Below are 25,927 nucleotides of genomic sequence, written 5' to 3' on the forward strand. Positions count from 1 at the left end.
CAGGCCTGGCTGTGAAATTTGAGGAGCGCCATAAGAAGGAAGTTATCCGATGCGGATGAAGGGGAAGCGTCCCGGGCCAACAAGTTTGGCACACGACATGAAGAGCTATGGGTCTGTTACTCCAGAACGCCACAAATGAAAATTATTTGGTGAGAATTTCATACTAACATTGGCCCTCGGATCTAGCCGGAAAATTGGCACTGAACACTTGTTACTGCTTTCCGTGGTTAATATTTCATGTGTGTGTTTATCAATATTGTTTATTGTGACTGATTATGTACCTTCTCTACATCTGGTTCGAATGAAAAACGTATTACATGTTTTAATTTATCACTTCAGCTGTGGACTTTTTTATAACCATTGTTTGTTCTCTTTTAGTTGTATGAAGATTTCGGGAGTGCCAAAGCAGAACACAATTTTCGCATCGCTTTATCACAGCCGCTTTTATTGATATTTTGCTGTAACCTTTAAATATGGCAAAGCACATAACTAGAATCCCTCGCGTTTTGGTACGCAGATCATATTATTTGTTTAGACTGATTTTTTTAACAATCTGAGGTCTCTCTTTTAATTGTCTTTCTGTCTCACTCCCTTTGTGTTATAGTCCTTTATTACTGTTGTCCTGAGTATCTTTTATTACTGTTCTAAATACTCCAGTGGTCTGGTTAAGTCAACACAAGTATGTTGGATTAACTGCCCTCAAGTAAATGCTGTCTAACTAATTCAGTTAGTAAAAGCCTTTCATTGTTTATTAATCCCACAGATTTTAGGATTAAATCTTGGGATATGTTTGATACTTTCGTAGAAGGATAACCTAATAAATTACACCGCGTGAGGATTATTTGAATTTACTTCAATTTTTCCCACAGATAAAAATCAAAGGAGATAGATCACGCAGTCTACGTGGCCAGAAGTTTGCACTGCCCCTGCTGATTATCCTTTCCATGCCGAATTCCTCATGCATACGTGAAGGTTGTCAAGCAGAACTAACCTTGAGATTATGCAAAGTACTGAAGGGGGGTTTTGATCTACAGTGGTGCATATTCCGTGAATTCATATACCCTGACATGGTGAACCAGGCCTCACCTGCAAAAGTTAAGAAAATGGGGATCCTAAAGCATACAGAAGTGACATGCAGCCTTCAACACGCTGAAGTTCGTCTGGTCGCTTTACCGTACGCGTACAACGTTAAATTTGTCGTCCTCAGTCCTGGGCTTAGACTTTACTAATGACAAGTTTACATCGGTAGTAATGCATTGGTGTGCGCGTAAATAAGGCTGAAAACGCTAAACTTAAGAAATTTTGGTGCACCTGAGTTTTGGAGCATGTTCAATGTGAATATTATTTATGTTAGAAAATAGCTGAAATGTATGCACTACTCAGATAACTCAACTTTAAACGCTTAACAATATGGAAACAATGTAGCTCGAATGTGAAAGTGCAGGCAGTTGCTGAATGTACACCCACTGCTACAACGAAAATATATATCGCTCAATTGTCGTGATAAAATAAACCATCACTTATTTCATAGTGTAGCGTATATTAACATAATACAGCGTTTTTAAACAAAAGCTAGTCCAAATTACTTTAATAATTACAGTAATAACCGAAGACGTGCTCACAGTGTGGTAAATAGGGTTCTTGGAGCAGATGCACCACATACTGGGAACCTACAGAAACAAAAACTGATGTACAGAAAGCATATGGCGTAAAGTGTAAGCTACAGTCAGGCACAGCGAGTTTAGTTTATTCTTTGAAAAAGAAAGAAATGAAAGTCTGATGTAGCATTGAAGCTACCTAAGAACTAAGAAGGTTAAAAATATTTTCCGGGCGAGTTTTATTTTGGCCCCCTATCAACTTTTAAACCAGTTAAGACAGTTCTCATTTATTGTTCCTTCTCGGCTGTACATTTTTAATTAGATAACGTGTTTCAGTAACTCAGGATCGTCTTCAGATCTACGTAGTTACGTCAGCAACTCATTTTGTCCACTCAGAACCATAGAGTACTTAGATCTTAAGATGATCCACAGTGATCGAAACATGCAATCTGATTGAAAAATGTGCTACTGAGACGAAAAAATAAATGAGAATTGTCTCAATTATCTAGACAGTTCCCGAATTTCTCAAGACGATTTCGTTGACAAACGTGCAGGTACCATTTTCTTTTTACGTGACTACTTTTGTTCAGACCTTTTAAACCATGGTGTGATTATATGTATCCCAAGTAACTTTTTATTCTGATGAAGATTGCCTAGTGCAGTCGAATCCATGGCCAACTGACATAATATTGTGCAACAGATGTGGCTCTGTATACGTTCTGTAATTAAAAAGTTTGAAATTAGTATTTGTGTCTTTCGTTAAATTGATGCAATTCATTATTGTGGATGATTTGAAGTCAACTGAATTTCGTTGAAGGTGGTGAAGGTCTGCAATGATTGCAGTGTCTGCGTCAATGATTAACAACCGGTAGAATTTAGAGGAAGTCGCATAATTCTTAAAGATAATTCGTACGGAGGGCGTCCTAAACAATTCAGCAACGATTAAAACTTACGATAAGTGGAAAATAATATTATCTACATCTACATCTATACTCCGCGAGCCACCTTACGGTGTGTGGCGGAGGGTACTTATTGTACCACTATCTGATCCCCCCTTCCCTGTTCCATTCACGAATTGTGCGTGGGAAGAACGACTGCTTGTAAGTCTCCGTATTTGCTCTAATTTCTCGGATCTTTTCGTTGTGATCATTACGCGAGATATATGTGGGCGGTAGTAATATGTTGCCCATCTCTTCCCGGAATGTGCTCTCTCGTAATTTCGATAATGAACCTCTCCGTATTGCGTAACGCCTTTCTTGAAGTGTCCGCCACTGGAGCTTGTTCAGCATCTCCGTAACGCTCTCGCGCTGACTAAATGTCCCCATGACGAATCGCGCTGCTTTTCGCTGGATCATTAACGATGGACGATTAACAATCCCCATGACGAATCGCGCTGCTTTTCGCTGGATCATTAACGATGGACGATTAACAATGAAAGCATTGTGAGATATCTAATACCACATTAATTTTCTGAAATATTGATTCTCTATCCTGGAGAGTACAACGAGCTTTTCTAAATCCCACTCATTTTCCTGGCGAACACCAGGAGATCTTTCAGTGGGCAGTGGAGCAGGGGCAATATATTTTGGAGGGAATAACCAATTCCGGCATATACCTTCAGACCAAAGAAAAGCTCCAAAAATCTTGTCAGATCTATATAATAAGAGCTATCCTAAGATAGCTCTAATTTAGTTGTGAAATAATATGTCCAAGACCTAAATATGAAGTTCTTCTGCATGTTCAAGTATCACTGTGTGTGTCCAACCCAGGAATGTTGATCGAATGTACAGCGTACCTACCCATCTCTGCAAAGCGACACACCACACGGTGTATGAAAAGAAACAGTTCCTTAGCTCTTACGTCGGGAACCAACCACGAGAGGGATTCCTGTGTGATGAATGCCATGTATGCTGAAACCGACAAAAAGAATGGGAAAACGCCTCTCATTGGTTTTTGACACTGCAGATGAGATTTCGTGCGACGATTAGGTGCAGTCAATGACTTTATGCCAAAATCAAAAGGCCATCAAAGCTGTTCTCGGAACGGGATGGTCCTCCACCAAGTCGATTTCATATTCCCAAAATGTTACGAGAAGTGTTCTGTGCGATGTTAAACTATTATACTTCTACGTATTATGTAACGACAATGAGAGATGAATACGCCGCAGATGTTGTGGACCAATGAGATTAAAACCTGTGCCAAAAGAGCAAAGGATCAAAAATGGAAATTAGTAAATTATTATCAGTAAAGAAAAAAATGACATGGAAATAGAAAACTGTGGTTTCCGAAGCTCGAATTGCCGCAACATAGATCATATTGTCTGAGTTAACAACTATTCATTAATCTAAATGAATTTCCCCCATTTTAAAAATTTAAAATGTTTGAGTACGATGTATTAATTATGTGTGCTGACTTACTACAGTAAATAACGACGGCACTGAAACTATTTACGCCTACAGGCTATGATCAGTTGAATGGTAACGCATACAACTGCAAAACATATTAGCATGTATCATTTTACCTATTATGAAGAAGGAAGATAATGTAAGCCAAGCTTCCATATTTTAGAAAATAAGGAAGGTGAACAGTGGGAATTTAAATAATAACAAAGAGGCTTCTGTTCTTGTAGACCGAGACGTAATGGAATTTTCATCATCAATCATTACATTCTTCTTTTACGATCAAGTTGGAATATGGAAGTAGTTAATTCACCTTACGTCAACAACACCAATGGTATTCAGACACCGGTGAGCACCATAACTGAAATTTTGATGCACGATTCGCGTCTAGTAGCCTATGAATAACGCTTTCTCGGCACACCCACTGAACCGTGGTAGCTAACGCACACTTGTATGGGCCATTTAGGGTCTAGGTGGAGGGCGAAATTTTCACTCTCAAACCAGCCCGCATTGTCTCAATAAGTGACCACATGTGACCCTTTTCACGGCGATCCGTCTGTCGGATGGGGATGTTAACATCGGTGGCGCCTCTTAGTGCTAGTCGAGAGGAGTAGGCAAAGGTCCAGCGCCGAGATTCACCTCTTCTATCTCCCATATTCGTCATAGAATAAATACTCGGAATATTACACTCACATACTGCGAATACATGTACGACACAGCAAGGAAAGGAGTCAATGGCTGCTGAGGTAGAACCTACTCTGTCGGATACCCTAGCCAACAATGCAATACCAGACATATACACAAATAAAAAAAGTTTTGCATCACCCCGGTTCCGAGAACTCCTTAAGACAAACGTTGACTGTTCAGAGATGTCACTGCCGCGCGGAATTAGCCAAGCGGTCTGTGGGGGCTGTAGTCATGGACTATGTGGGTGGTCCCGGCGGAGGTTCGAGTCCTCCTTCGGGCATGGGTGTGTGTGTTTGTCCTTAGGATACTTTAGGTTAAGTAGTGTGTAAGATTAGGGACTGATGACCTTAGCAGTTAAGTGCCATAAGATTTCACAAACATTTTTGAGAGATGTCACTAATCCCGCTCAAAGATGTAAACAACCATGCATGAGCAGCGCCGATTAGACGGAGTGGATCCTACTGCCAATCAGTTCCAGTCATTCCACTAGGAAGGAGGTACACAGCCCGTGTTGCCTATGGTTCAACCGTGCCTAGACGGTCAATACCTCGGTTCGATCGCGTCCGCATTGTTACTTTGTGGCAGGAAGGGCTCTCAACATAGGAAGTATCCAGGCGCCTCGGAATACACCAAAACGATGTTCGTCGGACATGGAGGACATACAGAGAGACAGGGACTGTCAATGTCAGGTCTCGCTCAAGCCGCACAAGGGCTACGACTGCAGAGGATGACCGCTACCTAAGGATTATGGTTCGGCCACCATGTTGAATAATGCTTTTCATACAGCCACAGGACATCGTATTACGACTCAAACTGTGCGCAATAGTCTGCATGATGCGCAACTTCACTCCGGACGTACATGGCGAGGCCCATCTTTGAACCACGACACCATGCAACGCGGTACAGATGGGTCCGACAACATGCTGAATGGACTGCTCAGGATTGGAATCACGTTCTCTTCACCCATGAGTGTCGCGTATGAATCCAACCAGACAATCGTCGGAGACATGTTTGAAGCAAACCCGGTCAGGCTGAATGCCGTAGACACACTGCCGGACGAATGCAGCAAGGTGGAGGTTCCCTGCTATTTTGGGTGGCCTTATGTGGGGCCGACGTACGCCGCTGGAGGACATGGAAGGCGCCGTAACGGCTTTACGATACGTTAATGCCATCCTCCGACCGATAGTGCAAACATTTTGACAGCATATTGGAGAGGCATTCCTCTTGATGGACTATAATTAGCGCCCCTATGCTGCACATCTTGTGAATTACTTCCTTCAGAATAACGACATTGCTCGACTAGAGTGGCCAACAAATTTTCAGACATGAAATGCCTTGGATAGATTTAAAAGAGCTGTTTGTGGACGACGTGACCCTCCAACCACTCTGAGGGATCTACGCCGAGCCTGCCGCTGTGACCTAGCGGTTCTAGGCGCTTCCGTCCGGAACAGCGCTGCTTCTACGGTCGCAGGTTCGAATCCTGCCTCGAGTATGGATGTGTGTGGTGTCCTTAGGTTAGTTAGGTTGAAGTAGTTCTAAGTGTAGGGGACTCATGATCTCAGATGTTAAGTCCCATAGTGCTTAGAGACATTTGAACCATTGTGCTCTACACCGAATCGCCGTTGAGGTGTGGAACAATCTGGACCGACAATGTTTGATGAACTTGTGGATAGTATGACACGACGAATACATGCATGCATCAATGCAGGAGGACGTGCTACTGGGTATTAGAGATACCGGTGTGTTCAGCAATCTGGACCACCACCTCTGAAAGTCTCACTGTATTGTGGTACAACATGCAATCTGTGGTTTCCGTGAGGAATAAAAGGGGCGCAAATGATGTTTATGTTGATCTCTATCCCACTTTTCTGTACAGGTTCCAGAATTCTCGGGACCCAGGTGATGCAAAACTTTTTTTGATGTGTGTATCTACGTTTAACGCTTCCTCACGGTAGCCTTGCAGAGTGATGTAAATCAGAATTTTAGAGAGGTCTCACAGTTTCTCTATCTATTTTATGGCACCCTTCGATCAGACCCCGCTGTTTTCTGTACACTCGTAATATTCACTTCAATGATCATGAAGAAAGTGAACTCCATTGGAGAGTGCCTTCTGAAACGTTCTGAAACGTTCTGAACCGTCTTTGGATGGAACATTCTTGCCGATAATCTCTGTTAGACACGTATAACATGAAATTATTGCACTCTCGGCGGAATAAATGTGATGTTTATCACTTGTGCGATCCTGTAACTGCAGGACGCACTGTGGTTCGAATGCACCATACTGTCGTTGTCCTCTCGTTACGATTAAAGTGACAGCAGGATGCCTTAGCGAATGAGCATCAGTTTGCTTCAGGCTCTTATTGGTACACTCCAGTGAATGATAGTAGTCAGAATTGGTTCCAGCATAGTATTTAGTTTCAAATTGTCATAAATAATAATTGGAGCAATTTCCTCGAAGTGAAATGCACCTTCAGTTCCTTAGAAGCATAATGCAAGAACATTCTTCTGAAGTCTTCGTTTCGATACGATACTTCTCCTTACTGGCCGATCAACGAGTTTGGTATAATTGAAAACAGGATCTAAAGTTCAAGGCAAGATACCTCAAAATTCTACAAAAAATTTGAAAAAAGAAACCAAATCGCCTTCTTACATCATTAACTGAGTTACTTTAGACATGCGGTTTTCGGATCAAACGTATTCGAATGCCAATTTCTTAATTTATATATATGTTGTCGTATACATCCTCTAGAAAGATTTTCATATTTGTTCCATTTGACCCTGAACCTGAAAAAAGTAATCGCACTATATTAAACAAATTAGTGTCAAACATCAGCAAACAATGCCATTAGGGATAGAAATAGAATAAATTTTTAAGGCGTCAGTAATTCTCCAGATGCTAATTAATTCCGCTATACAGGATGAAACACAAACTATTGTTACCAAGAATAACTCCAAAAGAATGATAGGAGCTGAAACATTTGTGGGACAAAAGATGCATAGCACAACGAGGGCCATAATATGACGTTGGTTTTTTGTTGCTAGGTGTAATCGCGTCAGAGATATGAAGGTCAACTTTGCATTTTAAATGGGATGCTATAGTTTGGTACTTATTTTCCTATATCGGCTATCGAGACGAATCAAATGGTTCAAATGGCTCTGAGCACTATGGGACTTAACTACTATGGTCATCAGTCGCCTAGAACTTAGAACTACTTAAACCTAACTAACCTAAGGACATCACACACATCCATGCCCGAGGCAGGATTCGAACCTGCGACCGTAGCGGTCGCGCGGTTCCTGACTGTAGCGCCCAGAACCGCTCGACCACTTCGGTCGGCCGAGACGAATCCAATTATGTGTAACACTAAGGTCTTTGAGGGTCAACGCAGGTCACAAAGGTGGCATGAACATCCATTTACAGAAGGTGTTCGAAGTGATGACCATTGCTATCAGTGCAGTGCTGCAATCTTCTTATTATGGATTGAGTGGTATTCCTTATTACTTCTGTACTTATCGAAGCACATGCTCTGATAATTCTCTCTCGCACATTTTCAGGTGTACTTGGAATGTCTTTATAGACAATGTCTCTTACAAATCCTCACAGAAAAAAATCAGAGGCGTCAAGTATATCGAACGAGCCGGCAACGACACATCTCCTCCGCGTCCAATCCAACGATTTAGGAATTGTCTCTGCAACTCATTTCTAGCCGGACAGCCATCGTGTTGATACCACATTCTGGTCCTTGTTCCTAAAGGTATTTCTTCCAATAACATACCTAATGTTTCTTGCAGGAATGTAGCGTACTCCCTACCTTCAAGATTTTCTTCGATAAAATAGGGGCCAATATTTCTGCTCTCCAAAATCCCACACCATACATTCACCAAGTAGAAGAAGAATGGGTAGCTTTGAGAGATGAAGTAGTGAAGGCAGCAGAGGATCTAGTAGGTAAAAAGACGAGGGCTAGTAGAAATCCTTGGGTAACAGAAGAAATACTGAATTTAATTGATGAAAGGAGAAAATATAAAAATGCAGTAAATGAAGCAGGCAAAAAGGAATACAAACGTCTCAAAAACCAGATCGACAGGACGTGCAAAGTGGCTAAGCAGGGATGGCTAGAGGACAAATGTAAGGATATAGATCCTTATCTCACTAGGAGTAAGATAGATACTGCCTACAGGAAAATTAAAGAGACCTTTGGAGAATAGAGAACCACTTGTATGAATATCAAGAGCTCCGATGGAAACCCAGTTCTAAGCAAAGAAGGGAAAGCAGAAAGGTGGAGGGAGTATATAGAGGGCCTATATAAGGGCAAACTTGAGAACAATATTATGGAAATGGAAGAGGCCGTAGATGAAGATGAAATGGGAGATACAATACTGCGTGAAAAGCTTGACAGAGCACTGAAAGACCTGAGTCGAAACAAGGCCGCGGGAGTAGATAACATTCCATTACAACTACTGACGGCCTTGGGAGAGCCAGTCCTGACAAAACTCTACCATCTGGCGAGCAAGATATATGAGACAGGCGAAATACCCTCAGACTTCAAGAAGAATATAATAATCCCGATCCCAAAGAAAGCAAGTGCTAACAGATGTGAAAATTACCGAACAATCAATTTAATAAGTCACAGCTGCAAAATACTAACGCGTATTCACTACAGACGAATGAAAAAAGTGGTAGAAGCTGACCTCGGGGAAGATCATTTTGGATTCCGTAATCGTAGAGGGAGACCAAGAGATGAATACACTAAGCAAATTCAGAAAGATGTAGGCTGCAGTAGGTACTGGGAGATGAAGAAGTTTGCACAGGATAGAGTAGCATGGAGAGCCATCAAACCAGTCTCAGGACTGAAGACCACAACAACAACAACAACAACTTTTAACAACCATGGTTTTTGGTGTGCAACTTGTCGCAGCCAACATTGGATTTTCTGTTGCCCAATAATGCACATTATGCAGATTAACATTTCCATGGTTCGTGACTGTAGCCTCGTCAGTAAATAAAATCAAATTTATAAATGCTTCATCCCTCGGAATCTGAAGTTGAGCCCATCGGAAGAATTCGATGCGACGCATACAATCCGCACCAGTTAATTCTTGGTGGAGACTGATATGGTGAGGATGATATTTATGCCAATGCAGAGTACGGACAACACTACTCTGGCTCATGCCAGATACCCTTGCGATTTGATGCAAACTAACACGAGGATCTCGAACCGCAGTGGCAAGAGTACCAATTTCCGTTTGCTCGTTAGTAACTTTCCTTTGCCAGATATGTTTCCGATGCGTTAAAGATCCAGTTGTTCTTAATCGATTATATACATATTTAAATATACGACTTGTAGGGTGAGTACGTTGAGGATGTATTCCAGCGTATAAGCCTCTAGCTCTCACTGAATTTCCTTGGCATTCTCCGTAAATGAGAAGCATATCGTCTTGTTCTTCGAAGGAAAACATAATCCACAATCGCTTGATTCGACGATACTAATCTTACCGTTACTATTAGTGTTGTATTGCGAAGCTGTCGAATGGTGTTTACATGTCATTGGCACGTTAGATTGATACGCCGTATTCGGCGAACATTTACTAATAGCACGATGTACGAGAGAGAACTGGCAGAGCATGTGCTTCGATAAGTACCGCAGTGATAAGAAATAACACTCAATCCATGATAAGAAGATTGCAGCACTGCATTGATACCAATGATTATCACTTCGAACACCTTCTGTAAATGGATGTTCATGCCACCATTTTGACCTTCGTTGACCTTCAAAGACCTTACTGTTGCACAACATTGAATTCGATAGCTGCTGTCAGAAAACAAGCACCAATCTGTAGCATTTCATTAAGAAAATCATCAAAGTTGATCTTCATATCACAGACTCGACCCCATCGAGCAACAAAAAACCAACGTCGTATTATGGCCCCCGTTGTCCCATGCAACATGTGTCCCACACACTTTTCAAATACGATCATACTTTCGGAGTTATTCTAGGTGGCAATAATTAGTGACTCGCCCTGTATTTCTAGTTGCAGAATGGCGTGAAATGCGAAGCAGTATCATAAACGTGCATCTTTAATTTGCTTTCATTTCCGGGGAAACGAGTACAATCATTTCTTTCTTGAAGTAAGCGTTCCTCCAGTGACCTAACTCACGCTGTTCGTATACAAGCGCGTGCCTCTAACTTTTTTTTAAAAGAAATTAAACGTTATTAACATTCTACATCTTTATTCTTGATAGTTCCAGACTTTTGCCGCTAGAGGGCTTAGAATTGTATCTTGCATAATGGTGGTGTGTAACGTTACCTTGTCGGTGCGTGGAAACAGCGTGATCTAATAGAGTTTAGAAAAAGAAAAGTTCGTTCACACATGTACCACCTTCTCCTTCAGAAGAGCATGCCAGACGACATACATCGCTGCGACATTTGCAACAATCCGACACCTTGGATTCACTGTCATCGATCATCTCCCATACAGTAGCGATCCGGACCCGTTTGTTTTCCATCTTTTCCCAAACATAGAGATGTTCGTGGACTTCACTTCGATAGTGATGAACTGGTGCAAGCAAAGGTGAGGTAATGCCTCTGTTAACAAAGTGAAACGTTCTACAGAGTCGGTGTCATCGAACTGGTCTCTCATTGGGACAAATGTTGTGAATTAATCATGTGGGCATGAATAGTAATGATGTACAACGTTAATAGCATTGTTTTATTTGAAAACTCTAATAGAGTTCACATTGAAAGTTCGGAAGCGTTACTTTTCAGAAAGGCGTTCACATCTAGGTTGGGGCAAAGGTACATCGCAGAGCAATAGAAGTTATGTTCCAGAAATGTACTTCTCCAGAAGAGTAAGGAACCGGTCTCACAAACCAAGGCACGTTCCTCGTGCTTCAGAGACGAGGCAAACGTTTTGAGCAATTTAAGAATACATCAGCATAAAACAGGTCATAAGTAACATATCGGCAAAGTCCAAAGCGCGACGTAAATCCTGAAACAGCAATATAAGCTAATTAATTGTCACTCCCGACACACGTCTTACGGCGAACCCTTTTGTCATATATTCTCTATTGAACTTCACCGTTCGTAACTTACTTATCCATTAAATTTTTAAAATCCTTCTTGGCTCTCACCGTATAACTTTGCTTTGTTTCGAACATAATTTAAAATAAAAGTAATCATTCTAAATATGAAATCACCGAAGTGAATTATCAATCATCAGTCCTTCGACCCGTTTCAGGTTGTCGTATCTTGTACCAGCCTTTTCATCCCTACGTCAAGCTATACCCAACACAATTTGACACCTGTTTTGCGTTTGACTCTATTAGTTCTCCATTGTTCCCCAGAATCAAACTATTACTGAATATCTCAACAGATGCCCCACTAACCAGTTCCTTCTTCAGATATAGGTGTTCCACACAATCTATTCCTCATTTTTTTTTGTAATACTTCTTCATTTTGTAATTTATTTCTAGGTTTATTTTTTAAGATTCTTGGATATCACTACATTTAAAATGTTTACATTCTTTCTTCTCCTGATTTCCGATCAGTTTTAACCCCCTCATAATGCTGTGCTCCAGCTGTTCAGGAGGCTCATGTCCTCTTTCGCTCCGTAAAATAGACATAGTAATGCTTTTCTGGCAAGTCACCCGTTTTAAAGACACCCCACGCCAAATTCAGTATCATCTTGGTTCTTAAGCTTCCCACAGAATACAAGAAGTATACTGTCTTCATTGACATCAGATCATTTAGAATACTGTCGAGCGACCTCGTTATTAGATTGCCCATTTGCTTTTCATCTACATCTACACCTGCAGCTACATGGATGCTCCGCAAATCACACTTACGTGCCTGGTACGGGGTTCATCGAATCACCTTCACAATAGTTCTTTATCATTCCAATCTCGGGTAGCGCCAGGAAAAACACGAACACCCGTATCTTTCCAAGAGAGTTCTGATTTTCCTTATTTCTTTATTATGGTCGTTTCTCCCTGTGTAGGTCGGCGTCAATAAAATATTTCCGCATTTCGAGGAGGAAGTCGGTGATTGAAATTTCGTGAGAAGATACCGCCGCAACGAAAACCGTCTCTGTTGTAATGATGTCCGTCCCAAATCCCCTATCATGTCCGTGACACTCTCTCCCCTATTTCTAGGTAATTCAAACGAGTATGGAGCAAAACAAGAAAAAGAATGTCTGGTAAACATGGTCTCCTAAAATACATATCTCAAGCTCTTGTTTATTGAAAGAGATGTGTTTCACTGTAGCGAAGATTAACAAGTGCTCATTGGTCGTGAGGAATGCATTTTAAAGCTCCTTCTAATAGACATATTTTCCTAGTTTTTGTCCTTACTGCCACCTCCGAAAGCTCTGGTACTCCCTGTTCTGATACACTAAGTTCGTTACAGGACAATTTTTCGGAATGTACACGCAACACATGCAAATTCATAATATTGAGATTAGAAGCACACATTTCGCCTGCACAATTTAAAGATCTTAAATGTACGAACGATAGTTACTTGTCGTAGTTCAAATCAGACTTGCATGCCATGGGAAGTAAGGAAAGGTTTGGAAGCAAACTGGACGACTCGGCCAGTGAACAGAATGTTGGGATGGCCAGGCGGCCCGTTGCACTCCTTCGGAGGAGGGACAACAAGAGGAGGTGGCCACACAATAGCTAGGAGCCGACGGGGCCTTCTCTGATGCCCTGTGGCACCGCCGGCCGAATTCCGCAACAAGGAGAATGTCCTGTATCGACCACTTGCGGAAACGTTTTGTGAGACGGAGTGGGGAGGAACCTTAGCACGAGGTGTCATTTTTGGCCACACGTAGACTCGTCTTCTGCAATACACACAAGAGGTTGCTGTAGAGCAAGTGAAAAACAAAGACCCTAGTCTTTGAAGATCGTGGGACGCCGCTAAATGAACAGGTCCTGCACTAAAATCTTTGTTTAAAAACGTAAAGAGGGCGGACTTTTTTCATACGAATTTTTTTTCCAGAATGATTGTGAACACGGCAATGCTAAAAGGACGATCGACTAATGGCTGAAGTAAGAGACAGAAAGAGCAAGGAACGACTTTTTCCCAGGACACTGTTACGAAGAATTTCATTGGTTAACCAAGTTAAACATAGGCCATCGAAAGGGACCGTCACTCATAGGCACGCGTTTTAGTGGTCGGAACTTGCAAGAAATAGAATATAGACGATCAGGGCTAAGTCGTAACCAAAAACGTGTCAAAGCGAATCTTCCTTGATGGACGCCGCCGCACAGGCGAAAGCAAAGGCCCTAGTCTTTGAAAAAGCGCAGCTCCTGCCCTAAAAACTTTGTTTATGAGCATAAGAAGGACGTCATCTGACTCTTCTCTCCGCCTAGTCGCCTCTCAGGACTTTTCCTTATGAAGCCAACTTGGAAGGAAGGATGCTGGCACTACCGCAGTTGAGGTCCCTACATTTCTGGCCCTGCAGCTATACTATGTTGAGACAAGCTGTTTCTGCATGAGATATTGGGTATGTGAAATCAGTTATATCTTAGAGCTTTAAGCCGCATACATAGTGCCACTGGAAACATGTTTCTGTTGGAAACATTGTTTCTACGATGTTTCGCAAATGTTTCCGACTTCGTTTCTGGTCTCTGTTTCCGTCCACACTGGCGGCTAACATTTCTTGTTGTGTGTTCATGCCGTCTGCAGTGCTCCTTGTGTTATTGTGTTCGTATCGTCTGCTGCTGCGTTATGCCTGGTGTCGAAGAAACAATAATGATATGTGATGCTGTATTATTAATACTAGAAGGTTTACACAAACAAAATTAAAGGCGTCCTCGTCGTTGGTGGAGAAAAACATTCTATAGAAGTATTGGCGGAAATAACTTGCTACGTGAGCTGAGTATGAAAGACCGCTCTGGCTTCCGTAACTTCACTCGGATATTGTCTACCGATTTTGACTATATGGCAAATATAGTATCACCATTTGTTTCAAAAGAAGACCCGAATTTCGGGAAAGCGATTTCAGTCAACCAATGGCTTGCAGTTACTCTTCGTTTTCCGCCAACACGAGATTCGTTACAGAACCTTGCGTATTATTTCACATTTCAAAGCAAGCAATATCTCAAATAGTACCTGAAGTATGTGGAGGTTTTGTGGAAGTATTGTAGGATTATGTAAAGGCAAGTAAATGAGAAACATCGTTAAATAGGCATATTTTCGAAATGTTATTATTTCTCAATTACGTTACACATCTCATCAAACACAACTTGTTCAATTGTGTTGTCAATGTCTTCATAACGCGTAAATGTAACAAGGGAATTATTACTTGATGATGATGATGATGATGGCCCTGCCACATTCATATCCACTGTCGACTGCTGAATTTCCACTTACGCTACATGCTGTTTCATTAACACTTCATTAGGTAAAGCCATTGTGTTTGCTCTTTCTGACTCTGGCAATTTCCGTAAAACTGATGCCACATACTTCCCATAAGTACTACATTCATCTTTCTTGTTCTCTTCTTGTTTTTGCAGCAATTTAGTTGATAATTGAGACGCATGCTTATATGGTTGCTGCATATCTTGTTTCTCGCCCATACTTCTAATTTTTCGTGGTGGAGGAGTGGAAGGTCAAGCCGTAACCTCTTCATGTTCATTTGTGCCCTCTGGCGAATGTACGAAAACCTGAAATCAATTTTTTTTTTAATTTCAGATACCTACGACTGAAAATGACTGGCGTGAAACAGCATGTTTGTTCTCCAAGATCCTTGAGTTCCCTCACTGTGTCGGAGCAATTGACGGGAAACTTATCGTTCTATAGTGCCCTGTTGGTAGTGGAAGTGACTATTACGAGTATAATTATAAAGGTTCATTCAGCTTTGTGCTGCTTGCTGTCGTCGATGCCAGCTACAACTTTTTGTTCGCAGATATCGGCTGCCTAGGCAGAATATCAGATGGTGGTGTGTTGAAAAACCGGAACATAAGTGAGTTAATTAACAAACTTGCCACAAGCTGAATGCTTGCCAGGTGGCACAAAGGCCCTACCATACGTTTCTGTAGCAGACGATGCTTTCCCCTTACAGGAAAACATTATGAAACCCAACCCGGGAAAACATGTTATAGGTTCAATAGAGAGAGTTTTTAATTACAGAATTTCTAGGGCCAGAATGGTTATTGAGAACACTTTCGGCATTATGGCTTCAGTTTTTCGTGTGTTTAGAAAACTTATGTTGCTACAACCGGAGATGGCAGAAACTGTCACACTTACAGCTGTTTGTCTCCACAACTTTTTAAGGCGAAATGCTGAGGCAAGCAACCAGTACACCCCGCATGGAAGCTTTGATTCCTACGATTTACAAACAGGTAAGATGATTCGAGGCACTTGGAGACGAGATGACACTGCATCAGTTTGCATTGCAGCACAACATATACCAAGGAAAGCTGTTTCCACGAATAAACAAATTCGAGACGAGTTTGTTAACTATTTTTAAGCCCACACGGAAGTGTACCGTGGCAAAATAACTATGGGTGAATGTGACTGTATACCATAAAATACAAATTAAGACCAAGAAGCATAATTTTCGTACCTCATTTTCCACAGTATCTGTGGTCTCCTTCGTCTCATGAACATCGTCCAAGAACTGCAGCAGCCGATAGCCGAACCAGTTGGAATCATATGCAGGGTCTGCACCAATGCAAGATGGTCTGCTGGAAATAATTTTCCTTTTTTTCACGCCTGTAAGCAACCACGAGTGATAGTATTTCTTTCTCTACACTTCCCTTGTCAGTGCCAAAAGCTGCTGCAGTTTTTGCAAATACATCGTGTTTTTAAACATTGTTTTTATATAACATTGTTTTTATATTCCTTGCTCTGGCCGTTTCATAAGTAATCCTCCCCCTGGTGCATGGAAATTAAATCAACTATTTGTTGCCTTGACCGCTCCATTATTTTAGAAAAATAAAGCGAAAACGACACTATAGTAAACACAACACCACTTAACAGTTGATGACACATATACACACACACTAGCGCCGTGCAGCGGTGACAGGTGGTAGCTAGCCTAAAGCATTGCTTCCTTAGATGTGAACCGACACTGCCACGGATAGATGTTTCTGTGTTTCGAAATGTGTTTCCAAATGGTGTCCACAGCAAGCAGCCGGAAAAATGTTTTGAAAAAATGTTTCAGGCTCAGTGTGTACGCGGCTTTACTCTACTGATTAATTTCACAAGTCATGAAACATATGCTTCCAAATTTCACACCCGGAGTAACGTACTATTTTCCATTATTCTATGTACTGCCTCCAGCAGATCTATCCTTTACTAGTTCATTTCACGATGATCACTTAGTCCTTATGTGATTCGTTTTCAGTTTTTTCCTCGACCCCTGTGTCAGATTAAGCATTTGCATTCGGACGGGTTGCCTTATCGCGATGTTGCCATAGGATGTCTTTATCAAATATCTCTGAGAAATTTGGAAATTTGTGGTAGGGACTATGGGGCCAAACAGCTGAGGTCATCGGTCCTTAGGCATACACAATAATTAAACTAACTTACACTAAGGACAACACACACACACACACACACACACACACACACACACATGCCCGAGGGTGGACTGGAACCTTCGACGGGGGGAGCCGCACGAACCGTGACAAAACCCCCTAGACCGCACAGCTACCCCGCGCGGCGTTTGCTCTGAATTAAGCGTTTTTGTCATAATTGTAAAAAAAAGGAAAAATACAATGAATTGAATATATGAGTAAATACAAGACCATTCACTAACACACTTTGAGTAATATCCTTCTGTCCATAACCACGAAAATCTTTCAATATGCCTTTAACCTGACGTTCACCTCTCAATTTCAGATATGATATATGGTCCGGATTCCATGTTAAACTGTATGTTCCTTTCCCCAGTATGATTACTGCCGTATGTTACACAGACAGAAGTTGCCAAAGCGGCTTCCAATTGATAAACTGGTATCAGGCCATTGACAAACAAGAAATTATTATGTATTATGTGTCTGACAGTGCATTTGTTTTTTCAGTCTGTGGTGTGGCGAATGGTTGTGAGAAATGGATTTTTAATGTGAAAAACAGTAAGCAATGGACAGGAGCCTGTTGTGAATTACTGTGTGATTTAGGAAAATTAACAAACAAGTTGGGAAACTGAATAGAGTTATTATGACTGTATTGGAAAATCAGGAGGGACGTATGGCCAAATGAATGGACAACACATGAGCAAGGGACATTCTCTTGTGATTGCAAGCCATCAGATAAAACCGTCGCAAAGATCTAATGAAGACGAAATATCTTATAAGACGTACTGCATGACTAACATGGTTGCGTGTCACCACGTACTGATGTGCATGGAAAAGTATGGAGGAAGCCATTCTCCAACACTGTGGTGGTCAAATAGGCTGATAATAGTGGTATGATAAATATTACTTACGAAATACGTGAAATGTATTGACAGTTGGAACAGGAGCAGCCATCACTTGTATACGGGAGTGACAAATAATGAAAAATCTGTGCCAGACAGGGACTCGAACCCGGATTCCCCGCTGTTGCGAGCGGTCGCCATAATGGCTTCTGCTACCCGTACACGACTAATGGCCATACCGCACCTGTGTCACAATCTGTGTTCGTACACACATTATGTAGTACCCGTACAGTGAAGGACATTTTAATTGGAAGTCGTCTTTCCCTTATACAGCTGATGGTTCTTCACATTCGCAAATGCGAATACGTTTCATGTTGCTATTCATTGCAGTATGCATGCGTGGCTGACGAACATCCCATGTCTTCTTAACAAGAAAGGAACTGCAGTTTGCCGGCCGGTGTGGCCGAGCGGTTCCAGGCGCTACAGTCTGGAAACGCGCGACCGCTACTGTCGCAGGTTCGAATCCTGCCTGGGACATGGATGTGTGTGATGTCCTTAGGTTAGTTAGGTTTAAGTAGTTCCAAGTTCTAGGGGACTGATGGCCTCAGAAGTTAAGTCTCATAGTGCTCAGAGCCATTTGAAACATTTGAGCACTGCAGTACCGTATTTATCCACTGATACCGGTCGGTGACTTCCAATTAACATGTCCTCCTTCGCACGGGAATTACGGATAACTAAATCGGTTAAAGAGACCGTTTGCGTTAAGCGGGAAATCAGGGTTCGATTAACACTCCATCGTTCTTTTAAACAACAGAGAATTTGTAATAACGTACTCATGAAGTAGTGACAGCAGAAATAACTTTTTTTTTAAAAAAAAGTGATATAGTGTTGGTACTAAACATGCAGCGGGTCCTGTCTTTTATTTTACCCCTCCCCCCTCCTAGAAATACAGTTTACGTCCCCCCTCCCTCCACCCACGTAGGGGATAGTTACTAAGAGGCTGGGCACCACGGCTACACATGTGGCATCAGTTTCGAAGCAGGAAGCAGGGGCGTACAGGAAGATATTTGTGAAGCAGAAGATGTGACTGTGTTTGTTTCAGTGTGCACGTGCGTGTGTGTGTGTGTGTGTGTGTGTGTGTGTGTGTGTGTGTACGAGCACACGTTCTAGAAAGAGAGACGAAGGGAGAAGCAGATATTTGAGGTTAAGAGAAAACACACATTAAAGGTCCACCTTGGACCGTTGCCACGTTTCTCCTCCAACGCCGCTCGTGGGGATATTTCGTGTAGGCGGACAGGGGCAAAAACAAGCCGCGTGCGTGCGACTCGGTTGCGCGGTCTCGAGGATCGCGTCGCCGTTCTCAATGGGAGGCAGGCGCCCGTGCAACAGCCCAGGCGATTCCGCGATGCCTCGGTGATAATATTAACCGCGCGTGGGCGAGAGGAGTGCATTCTTCTGGCCGGCCTAAAATAAACGCGCAATCGCTCTAAGTGGCAGGCAACGCTCACACAGCTACGTAAGAGTGCGCAAGGTCGTGCCGTGACCAGGAGTGGGAGCAAGTGTGAAGCACGGCCGGTATTCACAGTGCAGCGCCTAATGCCCCCTTTCTTTTCAAACGAGCAAACGAGTCAGTTACGCGGAACAACGGCGCTTGCAGTAGCAGGTCGAGAGGCGGCGGGCTCCCGAGTGCTTCTCTCGTCTCCCCCTCCAGCTGGGGCGGTCCCCCCTCGCTCAGCGTCTCGCTCCCTCTCGCACTCGCCGCGTCACGCTCGCCTACACAGAGATACGCATATGCGAGGCGACACGTAGACGGCGCGCGCCGCGACGGAGACAGCGGATCCGGACCGTGTCGCGCCAGAGAGAGCACCAGAAGCTGCAGCAGTAGCAGCAGCGACCGCCGCACACAGTGCGCTCGAAGTGAGCCGGGCTAAGCGCTCCCTCTACTGTGGCGGCGGTGGGTCGAGATGTTAATAAGCTAATGCCTCGCAGCGGGCGCCGCGAGACGTGACAGCAAAGTGGCTTTCCGGCGGCTGGGCCGGGGACCCTGGCGTTCCGTCAACGTCGCATTTCTCAGAGTGCTCCCGCGCGACTGCGGCGGCGACGGCCGCGGTGTGGCAGGAGAGAGAGAGAGAGAGAGAGAGAGACAGACAGACAGAGAGAGAAAGGAAGGGGTGGGCAGACTCCAGCAGTGTCGTCGTCTCCCGTGCTCAGCTCCGCGGCAACTCTTCTCTCCGGTGCTCCAGTGGTACGTCGGTCGCCTCCTAGGACGGTGGTGACGGGTGGTGTGTGCGTCCGACGGACGGAGGTGGTGTGTGTGCTCTCCTGAAGTGGGGCGGCAGTGGGGTAGGGACGGTGAGGACACGAAGCGGTCAGCGGCACTGTTGTCGCTCGCGCTGTTGGTGAACGACGACGTGTAGGAGGAGGAGGAGGCGGCGGTGCTGTCGGAGGTGGTGGTGGGTTGTGACAGTGTGGTCGCGCCCGCGGTGAGGCTATTTCGGAAATAGCGCAGCGCTCGCCGCCGAGGCAGCGAGAGAGAGAGAGAGCGAGAGAGAGAGAGGAGGATAGAAAGAGAGGGAGACAGAGAGGGAGAGAGAGTGGGAGTCCTCTGAGTCAGGGCGCGCGTCGTCAGTCTGTCGACGGTTCGCGCGGCTGCAAGGCGGTCTCGTCCGCCGCGACGCGATACGGGGGTACTATCGCTCGCCTTCGTCCGGGCGAACGTGACGCGATAAAGTATTCCCAGCGACCGGCCGGCCCGTCCGCGGCGCGCGATACGGCCGGCTGTGTGCGGTGATCGGCGAAGGGGGCGAGCGATCGACGCCGCCGCCGTGTCTTCACGAATGCCTGACAGGACTGCGCGCGAGGCGGCTCCACCGCGATGTCGCGTCGGCCTCCGCGCTGCTGCCTGCTCCGCCTCTGCTGCTGCGGCTGGCGCCGGTGGAGGCTGCCGGTCAGTGGGCGCCGCGAGGCCGGCGTCGCAGAAGAAGGACGCAGAGGACGAAGAGGAGGGACGGGGCTGCCGGCGGCCACGGGCGTCGCCGACGCCGCCTGCGCGCTGCTGCTCTTCCTTCTCGTCGCCGTCGTCCAGTCCGCTACTTCGGACGATGTGCAGGACTTCCAGAAGATCCGTGAGTGGTGCTCTGCGTTATCTCGCCTCTTACCCAGCCCCCTTCTCGATGAATTATTTGTTTTCTTTCTAGATGAAGGAAAATCCCATTACGCAGCTGCTGTGTTTATGAAATTTATTTGCAGATCGCTTTCAGAGTTTAATAGTTCACAATGACGTACAACTTGTGAGAATGACAATTTGAGCCATAGCCCGTGGCTACGTACAAAATACAGATTTATTCATGCAGAGAAAAAAGAGCAACCAGCCACTTTTTGTAACGCTATTTATGTACATAATTAGCGCCATGACCGGTTTCGAACCGACAGGATCATCATCAGACGACTTATTCCCGTTAAGGGGGGGGGGGGGGGGGGGTAGGACGTCAAACGGGCCGACTTGGAGCAGGAGAGGCACCACAGACGATTTTAATTTCCAGTGCCTATACTTTTACAAATAAATTCATAAAACTTTGTCACCATGACCAGGAAGGATACAGGATTCACACTCATAGCGGTGGAAGTTCAATAACATAAGAAAATACTTTCGTTTTACATGTGAAATTTCATCATTTTTGCACTTACTATGCCCGCATCTATTGGTCGTGCGGTAGCGTTCTCGCTTCCCACGCCCGGGTTCCCGGGTTCGATTCCCGGCGGGGTCAGGGATTTTCTCTGCCTCGTGATGGCTGGGTGTTGTGTGCTGTCCTTAGGTTAGTTAGGTTCAAGTAATTCTAAGTTCTAGGGGACTGATGACCATAGATGTTAAGTCCCATAGTGCTCAGAGCCATCATCTGCACTTACTATTGCCGGCCAGAGTGGCCGAACGGTTCTAGTCGCAACAGTCCGGAACCGAGTGGCCGCTACGGCCGCAGTTCGAATCCTGCCTCGGGCATGGATGTGTGTGATGACCTTATGTTAGCTAGGTTTAAGTACTTCTAAGTTCTATGGGACTGATGACCTCAGAAATTAAGTCCCATAGTGCTCAGAGCCATTTGAACCATTTTTTTTCACTTACAATTGGCTGCATTTTTCTTCACAAGTAAGAGAGATTCTTTGATGGATTTTGCACAGCATACAAACCATACTTACAGGTGTATGAAACTCTAGAATTTTCCAAATCTATTAAAAACTATGGTAAAAATTGAGATTATTAACTACATTTTTTTTCTAAACATAGAGCTTAAAACGTAAAAGCTCATTCATTTTTTCATAAATAGATTCTAGAGTTTCAGACATTTGTAAGTATTGTTTGTTTGCTGTGCAAAATTCATCGCACAGTCTCTCTTACTTACGAAGAAAAGTGTACCTATAGCAACAAATGCAGACAATAGTAAGTGAAAAAATTATGAAATTTCACACGTAAAAAAATGTATTTTGTTATGTTTTTGAACTTCCGCTGTTATAAGTCTGAATCCTGAATCCTTCCTGGTCATGCTGACAGAAATTTTATGTATTTACTTGTAAAGGTATAGACAGTGGAAATTAAAATGTCCTGTGGTGCCTCTCCTGCTCCATGTCGGTCCGTTTGACGTCCAATCCCCCTTAAGATACCTTTCTCTTGTAATTTACATTAGTTTTCACTTTTTATTCCCCCTTCGACTTCACCATAACCGCAAGGAATTTTCATCATATGGGGGAATAAAAAGTGATCACTTATGTATAATACAAGAAAAATGTTTCTGAAGTGGAACAAGGCGTCTGATGATGAACCTGTCGGTTCGAAATCGGTAACAGAGCTATTTATGGAAATTAGTTGTATTACAAAAAGTGGCTGGGTGCTGTTATCTTCTCTGCAAGAATTAACGTGTAACTTGTAACAATTGATCAAAAGTCGTGGTTGCACACGTCTGTATCAACAAATTTATTACACAACCAGTTTCAGTCTTGAACAGACTACAGTCGTTTGTACTGTGACATTGTCATCAGATGTGTGGCATCCTATAATAGCTGTTAAGCAACATATTACAAACCAGCATCTCCTTTCAAGTATAACTACCTTATAAGGGGTGTTGATCAAAAAAATGCGGTGAAAAATTTCATTGAAAGCAAAGTAATACGCTTATATGGAATTTGATTTAGTCCCTTTAAAGTACTTTCCATAGCTAGCAATGCCCTTGGCGCATCGTTGAAAATCCATGAGAGGAAGCACTTCTGGATGGTTTCTTTCCGAAGGGTGTTCAGCTGCTCTGCCGTGGCTGTCTCTGTGTGAGGAATGGTGTCGAAACGTTTTCCTTTACTCACAGTTTTAATTTTTGGGAAGCGCCGTAAGTCGCACGGTGTTAGATATGGTGAGTAAGGCGGATATGAACGGACAGGAACGCATTTTCCGGCCAAAAACTCGCGAATAAAAAGCGAAGTGTGGCACGTCGCATTGTCGTGATGAAGAAAGAAGCCATTGGCGCATTTTTGTTGTCTCTTTCTCCATACATCGTTTCGCAGTCGATGCAGTAATCTCATGCAAAATTCGGCGTTGGCGGCTGTTGCCATGGGAACGAACTGCGTTCGTACTATGCCGTCAATATCGAAAAAAGGCAATGATGATGACTCTGATAATCGATTCTGACTGACGTGCCTTTCTCGGGCGAGTAGATTCACTGACTTTCTATTCGTTTCAGGGTCATGGCCACAGACCCAAGTTTCATCTCCAGTTACAATTTTGGACATGATGTCCGGATCCAAATGAACACGATCCTTCAACTCCGTGAATACTGACACACGTTTCTGCTTCTGTTCACCACTCAACAGTCTGGTATAAAATTTTGCGCTCACTCGTCTCATTTGAAACTTATCATTTAAAATGCTTTGCACGGACGCTAACGTGATGCTAAGTTCTTCAGCAAGCTATCGAATAGTTATTAGCCTGTCTGAAGGAACAATTTTTGTCACTTCCTCCACATTTTCTTCTTTTATGCGGTTGGTAGACTTCCCGAACGTTCCTAGTCTTCTACAGGCTCATTTTCGTTTTCAAATCGTTCGTGCTACTAGCAGTCTTCAGCGGTACACCATTATCGGCATACACCATTTCCAAAATGTCATTATTTTCTTTGGCACTTTTTTGCAGCAAAACTTATATGTTTACGCGTTATTCAAAATAAATGATGCGCGACAGACACGATAAACACAACCACATACCAGCGTTGCTAGGCAATGACACGTCAGAACGTGTTCCAACTTGACGCTGCCTGTCTCAGCGGATAACGCTATCCAACAAATTACATCATATGGCTTTCGCGTCAGAAATTGATGTTAAAAAAATTCATTCACGACTTTTTTTGATCACGCCTCGTATGTGATCCGAATTTATAGGTGAATGGAGATGCTGGTGCGTAACATCATGCTTGATAGTTGTTATGGATCGTCACACTTCTGATTGCGACGTCACAATCCCTCTGAAGATCGTCTATTATTGAAACTGGTTGTACAATAAAGCGAATAATGCATCTGTATGTAACCATGACTTTTCAACGGCTTAGTAGTTCACTGCACTGTACAAAACGTCTGTTTCACAGTTGGAGGCAAGGGCACCGTAACCCCTTATAACACAACGAAGAACGACAGATACCGTCTAGACGACTTTTCATCTATGTCTGGACTACCAGTTTCTCACAGTTGTCGCATTGTTTTCAGACACAATAACTCATGACTCAATTTTTACTCTGCTGACGAGCTGCAATTCGCTGTAATTACGCACTAGAACTGAGGATGATCCGATAGAAAGACAAAAACCAACAGTCCAAATACACATAATAATTTATTTCTGTCTGTTTTTCAGCAACACCCGGAATCGATTAGGAGTTATAAAACTTTGGAGGCGGTATGCTGACAAATTTCGTACAGATTGTAGCTTCGTGGTGGATTTCTATGTGCAGTTGCAGGCCCACTGTGATCAGCCACAGTGCATAAATACGCCAAGATGAATTTGCTCTTTTTCCATAAAATTTATTTCAGTCCATTTGAAGCAGTGGGACACAATTAAAACTAAAAAACAGACCTATGCTACACTAGGCTCTTCTTTGGTTTCTGAACCATTAAAGGGCATAGGGCAACCTACGATGTTGTTTTTAATATTAACTCTCTTTTAATACTGGAAATTGTTGACTGAACGTATGGGTCTTTCCGAGTTTTACTCCAATCCGTAATAGTACTCCGCCTGGAACGTTACAGGAATTAATTATTTATTTCACAATATCTACATCCACCTATGTGCTATTCGTAAGTGATAACTGCAACAAAATGCAATATACTGTTTAAATCTATTATACCTTTTCGTAGAATGGATGACACCTACAGCTGTATTTATAGGCATTATTTTATATGCAATCGATTGCTGTGTTATATTACATAATCTTCAAGCCCCTCCATGAAAACAGATGAACTTGTGGATTCTGGGTTATTGTCGTTATAATGGCATGATAATCTTGTATCATAGAGGCACCTAAATACATTGTAATGTAAAAACGAAACTGATTGCATATAAAACAAAACCTACAAATACAGTAGAAGCTGTCACCCCTACTGTACAATGATGCATCCTAATATGTAGGCGATTCAACTATACGGATAAATTTTGTTCAATATCTTTCATCTTTACAGTAAAAAAAAAATTGCATTGGTCTTTTTTGCAGTATATTTAGTATTTTATTGAATGGCTCCTCCTGGTGCACTTTACGAGAGTCGTTCAGGACATTCTCGAGTGTTCAAAACTCGACAACAGAAACACTTTCGTCAGAACAGCTTTAAAGGCACGAGAATGACGTAAGGGCCGAAAACAAAATC

At 43.2% G+C, this 25,927-nt stretch overlaps 1 protein-coding gene across 1 annotated transcript in view; it reads left to right on the forward strand.

Annotated features, from left to right (window-relative positions):
- The first annotated feature begins 20,274 nt into the window (after positions 1-20,274).
- Positions 20,275-25,927, forward strand: part of LOC126188598 (hemicentin-2-like) — a 1,730,700-nt gene continuing 1,725,047 nt past the window's right edge. Inside the window, exon 1 of the mRNA XM_049930200.1 lies at positions 20,275-21,171. Coding sequence (XP_049786157.1) covers positions 20,922-21,171 — 250 coding nt within the window. The 5' untranslated portion in view covers positions 20,275-20,921. The remainder of the gene's footprint in view (positions 21,172-25,927) is intronic.

This window comes from Schistocerca cancellata, chromosome 5, assembly GCF_023864275.1.
Source record: "Schistocerca cancellata isolate TAMUIC-IGC-003103 chromosome 5, iqSchCanc2.1, whole genome shotgun sequence".
Classification (NCBI taxonomy): Eukaryota; Metazoa; Arthropoda; class Insecta; order Orthoptera; family Acrididae; genus Schistocerca; species Schistocerca cancellata.